Raw genomic sequence first — 10662 nt, forward strand, 5'->3', positions numbered from 1 at the left:
AGGAAAATAAAACCACATTCAGCATATTTCAAAATGACCTGAAAAATGGCATAATGCTAAGAAAAAATGTATAAAGCCTTAGAAAAAAATGACAGTACAATAGAGCTCCTGCCTGTCTGTTTGCTTATTATAGACTTTCAAAAAACAGCTTTTGTTTTCAGACTTTGCCAGGCTTGTTTCAATGTCAGTATGCTTGTGTTTGCAGTTTAATTTTAGTGGTTAGCTGAGTTTTGCAGTGCATTGGGTCACACAACAATCCTTCAACTTGTTCCTTCCTGCTGGAGACCTAGTGCTGGGGGGCCGCATTGTATGCACTCCTCCTTCTGTGAGGGCAACATTTCATTGCAACTTTTAATATAATCATGACATTGAATTCTACTTTTTATGATGTACAATATCTTTTTTCACTTAAACAAAATAGCTTTTCCCTTTAATTTGTAATACTGTCTGTTTTAAATTATGGAAAAACATCCAGTTGTGCCAGGGTTTTCTCCACTCAGATCATTTTTCTTTGTTGCCACACAGGAGAGATTGTTACTTATCGTTGGAATGCCCTTGAACGCTCCGGTCCTGGCCCAGGAGATTCAGCTTGCCTCACGTGGGTGTACTACTCCATGGTCGACCCAGTTAAGGTCATTTAGCATGTTCATTTTTGTAATCTTGCTAACTGAACCCCTTCTCCTTATATCCTAAAATTTTCATTTTTCCTTTTTAACATCCCACAGGAATGAAAAATCAAAAAAGAGATCTCCTTAATATCTTTGTGGTTTCTCCTAGACAACAATGAGAACAGAATGAAATTAAATTGAGACCTTTCCTTTTGTCTCATTCTTCTCATATTTTTCTCCTGAGAAAAAAAATGCCACGGTATTCTCATAAGTGTCTCCTCTTGAGTTTCACCAGAGATCTCAGCAAACTCACACAATATTTTCCAAGTAGTGTCTTGACATTTACATGGTGTGCTCAGTAATATATTATGAAATTCATGGGCAGTTGTTTGTGGTAATAAAACCCTTTACTATGATTATAAAACTGTAGTCCTTGGTTTTAAATAATATTATTAGTTGCTCTAATTTATATTGATGTGCTTCAATTAGATCATACTCATCTGAGAAGAAAGGGCAGACAGTGTGACGTAGTGGTTAAGGCTTTGGATTTCACACCCAGAGGTGTGGGGTTCAATTCCCACTGCTGACACCAATATGTGACCACAAGAAAGTCACTTCAACTGTCTGTGCTCCACTTGGAAAGATAAATGTAACCAATTATACTGTAGCTCAGAATTTGAAAGTCACCTTAGATAAAGGCATCAGTGCAATAATAAACAAAAAAATATGAAGTCTGGAAAGAGATTAAAACAAGAATAGAAAGAGACCTTATAAAACCTAACATGCTTTTCAAACCAAATTCTCAATTTTGACTCCTTTTACCTCAATTTTATCTCATGTCTCCTTTTTGCCAGAAGCTATTTTGCTTAATGAATTTTAGAAGAAACATCGATGAAAAAGTTGATTCTTAAATGAAACATAAATAAAAATCTCTTAAGTCTCATGAGCCATTAAAGATGTGTTACTCCCTTTGTTAAAATGTATTGGAAAGCCAGCTCATCTTCCCACTTAATTTAGGTAAAGAGTTCCAAATCAAACAGCTCCCAGCTGAGACGCTAGTCTATCATCTTTCTTATCAACAGGGCCTCCTGATTGTTTAGCAGCGGGACAGTCAGCCATGGCTGGTATGCTCATAGGATTTGGTTATTTATATCATATAGTACAATGATAGAAAATCAGGATAGGGTGGTATTGTTAAGGCATTTTGAGTACAGTGCTTCTGAAAGTAGTTATCCAATTTACATGAAAGCAGGCAACCAAACCTGCTGTGTAAGGAGTGGTAATCAAATAACACAATTACAGTAACTGATTGGTCCTGAACATGACTACATATGGAGGCCATTGGTGTTGGGTTGGAACCCACAGTTGGTAAAACAATGAGCTATGTGTCATGTCTTGGTGTCCTATGACTCATCCAACCAAGTGCTGTGTCCTCAAGATACCAAAATGTTCATGGAGGGTGGAATGTTAATGCCCTACTAAAACTGTACTAGAGATAAATCCAGGGACATTTCTGTCAAGAAAGAGATGCTAACAAAATGTAGACATTACTGGGAGATGGTAACCATGTATGGCTCATTGTCCTCCAGGACAATGTCTTCAGGAAACCATGCAATAGAATGCAATAGGAGACAGAAATCTTCACTGCCCATAACAAAGGAACTAGATGTTGTAATCTATGAAATTTTACTTAATGACATCTTCAGTTATGGCTTTGAACCATTTGAGAATTGTGTTTGTATCATACAGTTTTCTGCATCATCTTAAAGTGTGAATCCAGTAAGGTCATAATCTCAAGGGAGGAGTAAAATCTGTTGGTGCAGAAGACTTGCCACTAAGTGTCCAATACAGTCCAAGCTACTAAATTCTGTACAAAAAAATTAAATTATCATGAAGAAGTGTATATGAGACAGAAATGTTTTTAAACAGTTATTTAACCCTGGTGATCATTCTTTGTGCCAGTAGTCCAAATTTAGTAGCAAGCCATTAATGGCAAACATGGAGTATCACTTTTGGGAGTGATTGTATGGTGGAAGAAGCTCCATGTTTGAAGACAGTAGGAAATATTGATAGGAGAACTACAGCAGCCTCCTGCATTGTAGTGATGTCCTTAGCATCCCAAATTCCCCATTCTGCACCCATCAACATGAGCAGTGTCCCAGTGTCTAATCCATATAGTCAACAGGTACTACTTAGTGTATGTTAACCTGACTCACAAGCATTAGATGCTGTCAAGGCACTCTTGATGAGCCGTTATGGCACTTCAAGAGTTCTGAGGTCACCATAACCATTTTCTGTGCAATTATTGCCTTTTCATGTAGACCCCAATATGTGGTCTTCAAGTTATGGCTGGGGCAGCATGGTGGCACAGTGGGTAGCGCTGCTGCCTCGCAGTTGGGAGACCTGGGGACCTGGGTTCGCTTCCTGGGTCCTCCCTGCGTGGAGTTTGCATGTTCTCCCCGTGTCTGCGTGGGTTTCCTCCGGGCGCTCCGGTTTCCTCCCACAGTCCAAAGACATGCAGGTTAGGCGGATTGGCGATTCTAAATTGGCCCTAGTGTGTGCTTGGTGTTTGTGTGTGTCCTGCGGTGGGCTGGCACCCTGCCCAGGATTGGTTCCTGTGTTGGCTGGGATTGGCTCCAGCAGACCCCTGTGTTCGGATTCAGTAGGTTGGATAATGGATGGAAGTTATGGCTGTGAATGTCATAGACATGTAGACTACTCATCTGCAGGCCTGGCCATGTGGAAGTCCCTGATAGTTTTCTTGCAATTCAGACCATTGCTTTTAGGTGCTAATATTTTCTTTTACCATAGAATGATAATGATAATGGTTCAACTTTATCATCATTGCATGGGTACAATGAAATGCAGTTATTGCATGCCCCTTTATTACATTACATGGCTGAATGGCTATGTAGATTACAAAAAGACTGACTCTTATGTTTGTAAGTGTGTTTTTGACTACCAGGATGTTAAATTTCCAAGATGTAATTCTTGACTCAGTGCTTGCCATGACTGACATAGCGTATGATTTGTTTAGAAAAAAAATAACTTCTAGGAAGGATGAGATGAAAACTTTAAATGATAATAAGTTCTTACTTCTGTCCATTACTGAATTTTATGCAATGTACAGTGTAAATATGGAGTTTACGACCACAATTCAAACTGCCTGCAAAATCCTGTGGTGTACCACATCACCTCTAACCCAATATGTTCCACAGTAGACCATATAGAAGGTTTGTGTTATGAATTGGAGTCACAAACCTGACAAAATGGAGTTCTAGCCTTCAAAAGAAGCTACACAGGCAGGAAAGGGCCTTTACTGGCCAACACAGAAGGTAGGCTTCGGCCTGACTAGGTCCAAAAATGGGATCGTGGACTTAAGTTAAAAATATAGGATTTAACTGTTCCAACGTGTCTCAGAAAAGGGAGACACTGAGCAAAACACCGGCTTATAGCCAAAAGGCCACAATGGCTCTTTATAAATGGAAATGTTTATAAAAAAAATGAATAACAAAACAAGATGTAAATCTGAACAGCCAGGGAATTCAAAGAAATGACAATACTCATGAAAACAACTCCTAATAGACTTCAATAAAAATTCTGCTGATCCAGGCAGAATAAGTAGTCAGAGCATATCTCAGCAGCAGTGACATTATGGGGGCCCCACCTTCTGGGGTCCCACCCGCAAAGTACATGGAAAGATGGCACAGTTAAAAAGATAGTTCATAATTACAAGCTAAGCAGGAATACATGCATACAGTAATAGTTCAAAAAGAGAAAAAACAATAAAACACATACACTCAAGTTGATATTTAACAGTTTGACCATTTTGTTCACATGCCTGTATATTAATATTTCTTTTACGCTCTCCAAATATTTTTAAGGTATTTACTTCTGTTGCTCTCTCATTAGGATCTTCACAGTGGTTTGGTAGGACCACTGGTGATCTGCAAGAAGGGAACACTCATGGATGGAGGTATCAGGCGAGACATTGACAGAGACTTCAGCCTTCTGTTTTTAATTTTCGATGAAAATCAGTCCTGGTATCTCAACAAGAACGTGGAATTGTACACGGGAAAACAAGTAGACCAGATTCACATGGAAGATGAAAGATTCCAGGAAAGCAATAAAATGCACGGTAAGTTTCAGCATGTAAGTAAAGCATGTCCAGATGAGGGCTATAGTGTCACTGTCAGTATCACGAAGCAAGACAAAAGTACCAGACACAGGCAGATGAAAGAGGTAACAAATAAGCAGGTCATTTTTATTTTCTATTGCACATTTCATAGCAGACACCAGTCTAAGCACAGCATGGTAATACATACATATAACTGAGAAAATAAGGAAAAAACCTCAGTCAATAAGGCATGGGGCCAACCCGAGCCACCAGAGTAGCTTCAGTGTGCCTTGACATCGATTCAGCAAATGTCTGGAACTGCACTGGAGAGATGTGACAACATTCGTCCATATTAAATCAATAATAATAATAATAATACCAATAATAGTAATAATTTTATTTAACACATTTCATACTTTGCATGCAATTTAATGTGCTTTACACAAAAAATTGCAGAACCATTTGCCTTAAGATATTATGGGTATATAAAGAAAACACATTAGAACAATTTTGAAAAAATGGGACATTCAGACCAACAGGCTCACCAATATTTTTACATAATTTCACCAAAACAGACTCTGGTAAGAAGGTATTGAAGTAAAATATATTATTATTATTATGAAAATGATAACTTTACAAAATTATAATCATTATGATCACTAAGTGGTCAATGATAATTATTAAGGGCTAAAAAATAGCCAGGAAATGGAAGGATCAAAAAGAGGCAAGCAGAGACAATGTCAGAAAACAAGCCAGGATCAAATTACCAAAGATAGCAAGATAGCGGACTTTAAAAACCTCCAAGTCATGGCTGACCATGGGTGTTGAGACCATAGACAGTACAGCTGCCGCTATACTCAGGTAATCACAAAATGGCAACCACTATCTGAAAAACTACAACACAAAGCAATAATGTTATGATAAAATAAGTAAACAATAAGAAAAATACATATAAAGGTTCCAAAAATGATGAAATATTATTTCTAGGACTGCAAAAATTAGGATTCATTACAGCAATAATGAAATGATATTCCACCATTTGCTAATGGTTGTGGCGAATGCTACACTAAAAAGCTTGCATTGTTCTCCTTCATTGACTGCTGGAGCCTGGTGGATTTGGCTATTCTCTTTCTGGAGATTTCTACTGCCATCATATTGGAAATGCTGAATGGAACTAATTCTCTCATTCACAGTTGTGGACTTTTTCGATTTTGATCACATACATCTCCAATTATTGAGAGCAAAGAGAATGAATAAACAGATGATTTGTATTGTTTCTCCCAATATTACCTTCAAAAGTGCAGTTTTGGGTGTAAAATTGTGATATGCCATTTCTGAACTTTATGACAGACTAGTTTCCCCTAGTTGATGATGAATATCTCTTCCATGCCAACATCTTTCATCTCTGTAAAGAATCAATAAGTCTGAATTCACACTGTAGCTATGAGTGACTAAATTCTAATTTGTGGCTTTTATCTGATTTTTTTGTTTGACTGATCAACCAATACGAGTGTATAGAGATATCTGTCCTGTTCATATGCATGTGATGCAGACAAGATATCAGAAACCAATAACACACTGGCTGTTGCACTGCTTAATACTGTTATAATGAATGATACCTGCAAAACTGTCAAGTCTTGATGGCATGAAAGAGAAACAGAAAATGAAAAGCTGTTGCTTTGAGTGTAATTATCCCTGCCTTATCTATATGTTGAAATCTGTGGATTGCTGGCACCAGTCACCTCAATTGTGTTTTAACTTCATCACCTCATGTTATTTTCACTGGCAAACTGAGTTGGTATTCTCATCCATTTTGATTTTCAATGCAGACATATGACAATGGTCACGTAGGCAATGACATAAAATTAGTTGGGGAGTGTAAATTTGCAGACAATTCTAATTTAAGCGCTCAAATGCAGGTCACATTCCAGGCCTGTATTTGATTTAGCACCACATACGAAAGCGGTCTAAATCCAATCTTGTGATTCAGCGTGCTTTTTTTTTTATGTTAACGCTTCCCTTAACCAACTAGATCTGTGTCACATATGCTTGAAAAAACTGGAATTGAGCTTCAATGTGAGCATATCCTAGTCACTGAGATTTCTTCTTTGAGCCATGGTTGGACTTAAATGACTTTAAACATGATAGGAATTTCCATATATAATCATCTTAACAACCACACCCCATGCAGAAGCACCTGCTTTCGACAAAATTGTGATCCCTCATTTATTTTTTATGCTCAGTACTGTTTGTTATGTTTTATCAATAATACATAATTTTCTCCCACTGTCACCCTCTGATACATGAAGAGACATTGACTGAAATATAAAGATAAGCAAATGTGTGCCTGTAGGCAGGACTCTGAATCAATGAGTAACCATTCATTTAATTAAAGTCTATTGATGGCTCTTGCAGTGTCATGGAGGTGGGGTGAATTCTTCTGAATGCATTTGCCACTGGGGGTTCACAGCTACAGCAGCTCTAATGTATCTGCTCTTCTTTTCCAGCCATCAATGGGAAAGTTTATGCAAATCTGCATGGACTGCAAATGTACGAAGGTGAGCGAGTGGACTGGTATCTCATCGGCCTGGGACAAGACATCGATATGCACACAGTTCACTTCCATGCAGAGACCTTCACCTATAAAGTAAGCCATTATTTGGTTTGCAGGTTTTTAGGTCTTCGGGGGTCGACATTAGTATCATTAGGATGGGGTGGATGGGTCTAGAAATGGCTAGTTTGCTACTTATTTTTTGGTGATTTTTTCCCACCTCATCATTTGTCCTTTTATTTTACAGGATGGTAAACGCTACCGAGGTGATGTGTTTGATTTGTTTCCAGCCACTTTTCAGACTGTAGAAATGGTGATGAGCAACCCTGGCACTTGGCTTCTACACTGCCATGTCTCTGACCATGTCCATGCTGGCATGGAGACAGTTTATACCGTCCTGCCCAGGAAAGGTAGAAAATCTGTACACACTGCTATTTACATTTTTTATTATTCTGTTAAAGCCTTACCAAAGCATCAAACTGTTATTGGAAATCACAGTAAATCAAATTATATTCAGAGAGTATGAAAAGGGTGCACAGTGGTTACACATGGCTCATGGCTCTAGGGCCTGGTTTTAAAACAGTGATGTAACTATAGGCTGCTGCACTGGGACCCACCGGGGTGGGGTACCTACAGTGACTATATGATTCTTGGTTCACAAGTCTTTATTATAAGCATGTTTGGCTTCTTGACATCAGAATGAAAAAGTTAATGGAGCTGTCATTCCCACAACCCAATAAAACTTCATTATGACCTTTCATGTAGCTTATATCTTTGACGTATCTCACTGATGGTGGTCATTCTACCATTTGGATTTAAATTAATTTCTCATGTGGGTTGCTAATTTATTTATTTTTTTACACCAGGGCCCATTAGATTTTAATCATGCCACTGGTTTGAATCCCACCCCATTCACTTTCTGTTTAGATTCCTCTGCCAGTTTTCTCCCACATTCCAAAGATGTCCTGTGTTTATCTCATATGTCACTTTAAGCTGACCCAATGTGTGTGTATGTGTGTGTGAGAGAGAGAGAGTTTGACCTGTGCTGGACTGGTACTCTGCCCAGGGTTGGTTCCTGCCATATACCCAAGGCTGCCAATATAAACTTTGCTTACACTACAATGAACTGGATTAAAAGGGTTTGAGAATGGATGGATGGAAAAGATGTTAAATAAACCTCAAATCATTTTTGTTTTATTCTAGGAATGAAAATAACTACAAACAATTCTGGAAAAGGTAATGTAATTTAATAAAAAAAGTTGGTTAAATGTTTTTGTGTGTCAGGTTGTAGGTGTACACCATGTTTTCTAAGTGTGCTAGTTAAGCACATACAGTTTAGGAGCCTGTGTATGCAAGAGCATGTGTGTACAACGGTGAGTGTGTGTGTGTGTTTATATGTATACGAGCCCTGGCTTCTGCTAACCGCATTCTCTTTGCTTCTTTATTTTAGACACACAGGGCACTTCAGGGACGGTGGCCCTTTTAGGAATTCCGCTCTCACCAGGAGCTGCAGAATTGACTCTTGCACTCCTTTTTGTTGGATGCATCGTCTTGCTCATTATCATTATGTTCCTGGTCTCTTTGCACTGTATTCTTTCCCAGCAGAAGAAGCCAGACAGAGACTACCTTCAGCCATTGTCCTTGAGGACCTTCTAGAGCAGCCATGTTCCCTATCAGTATGGGTTTGAGAAGAAAAGAAGCCCCTGCTATGGCTGTGAGACTGGAAGTACTTACTGACATACTCAGGCTAGCATCGGTTCTTTGTCCGTTAGGCTGAACCTACTCATCTCAAAGTGTCTGGTCAGTATCACAGATGCAGCTCTGGAATAAATGTTCATTTGTCAGTTGGATTATTTCACAGGAGCAGGACTAACCACCAGCCTTACTTTGCTACTTCAGTTGGTTCTCGCAGACTGACTGATGTGGTCTATGCTGGTCTATTATGCAGATTCCCACACGTAAAATAATGGCAAGTTTTGTTCAATAGGGATGTGTTAGTGTATGAGATGGAACTACCCCTGCAGGTACTATCATCTGGATTGCACTTCTATTCATTTGAGGAAACCTACATAAATTCCCATCTGGTCTTCAGTGCCCTTACATAATTAAGAGATGGCCATGTTAACCGCATTTCTTCGACGTCCTAATTCACTGAATGCAATATGTCTCCATGTACTTGTGCCCACCCCACTTTAATTTTGTTTTTATTCCAATTTTTTGAGCTTAGATTATACAAAAGTATTGACGACCTGTATTCCCTTGTAACTACAACCTTTACAAAAAAAATAACAATGATAATAATAAGGTGATCCACTGACCAGGGGCCTACACTTTTAGCTTCTTTATTGGATTCAGCTATCATGTTGTGCTACTGCTCATCTTCAAATCACCCAGAGCCTTGTCATTATTGATTTATTTCCATTGATGAGTTTCTATTTGATCAATCCTCTTTACAGAAATTAATTGCACTCATAAGATGCTTTTATAAAATATGTATATCATTTAGTGAGCTCAAATTTGGCCTCATTTTCACATATAAAATCAATTACAAGCAGATAAGGTTTTTAATTAGACAGTTAACCAGTTTTTATTGTAACTCTTGCTTAGCATCCACAGTATTGCCTCTCTAAATATTATCACAGTAACAAACAGAGTTTTAACAGGCTGCTGAGTGCCTTATATAGTTAATGGCCACTTTTATATACTGTAATTATCTCTACACCAAGAACCTTAAAATTTAACCAGTAGGTCTCATCTTGAACACTTTGAATGTTTGGCTGTTTCTTGCCTTGTGCCCCCCTGCATCCATGAATTGAATTAAGCAGGTTTGAGAATGGTATGTTATGTAACGTAAAGTGTCCCTGATGATTTTGTGCTTGTTAGTTTGCTACGGGCCTTCATGTGAATTTTGGACTTTTCTTAACTGCTGCATGGCCAAGACATTTGACAGGATGCTTGAATAAAATGACCTGTGACAGACCATTATATAACTAGAAATAAAACTTGCCTCTAGCTGATTTTAACCTTTAACAGTTTTCTACATGAATGTTACAAATGAATAACTGCAGGTTTATCATAGTCTATTACAGGTGTTGTGAGGGTCTACTTACTAATTGTAGGCTGAATTGCACTGTAGGATTTTAAGATGCCACTTGGAGATCCAAGTATTGGACAGGATTTTATGTCACCTACTGGCTTCTATTTCACCAAATCTTTAACAGGCCCCTACAGGACAATTACCACTGACAGACTGCCATGGACTTTGACGTTTAAGAGGATGTTGCTGTGAAATGCTCTTCCTTTCCCTAGTTGATTCTTCGACTTCTTTTTTCCACTCCTGGTGAACTAGTTGTACAAGAGTGAGGCTGTTCATTAGCATGGAGAAG

General features: G+C 38.5%; 1 protein-coding gene across 1 annotated transcript in view; it reads left to right on the forward strand.

Moving 5' to 3' along the window:
* LOC114662141 (hephaestin-like) overlaps positions 1-10252 on the forward strand; it is a 102286-nt gene extending 92034 nt beyond the window's left edge. Inside the window, exons 17-22 of the mRNA XM_028815495.2 lie at positions 526-632; positions 4521-4746; positions 7233-7372; positions 7524-7686; positions 8480-8512; positions 8727-10252. Coding sequence (XP_028671328.2) covers positions 526-632; positions 4521-4746; positions 7233-7372; positions 7524-7686; positions 8480-8512; positions 8727-8932 — 875 coding nt within the window. The 3' untranslated portion in view covers positions 8933-10252. The remainder of the gene's footprint in view (positions 1-525; positions 633-4520; positions 4747-7232; positions 7373-7523; positions 7687-8479; positions 8513-8726) is intronic.
* Positions 10253-10662: the final 410 nt, after the last annotated feature.

The sequence above is a fragment of the Erpetoichthys calabaricus genome, chromosome 12, assembly GCF_900747795.2.
Source record: "Erpetoichthys calabaricus chromosome 12, fErpCal1.3, whole genome shotgun sequence".
Taxonomy (NCBI): domain Eukaryota; kingdom Metazoa; phylum Chordata; class Cladistia; order Polypteriformes; family Polypteridae; genus Erpetoichthys; species Erpetoichthys calabaricus.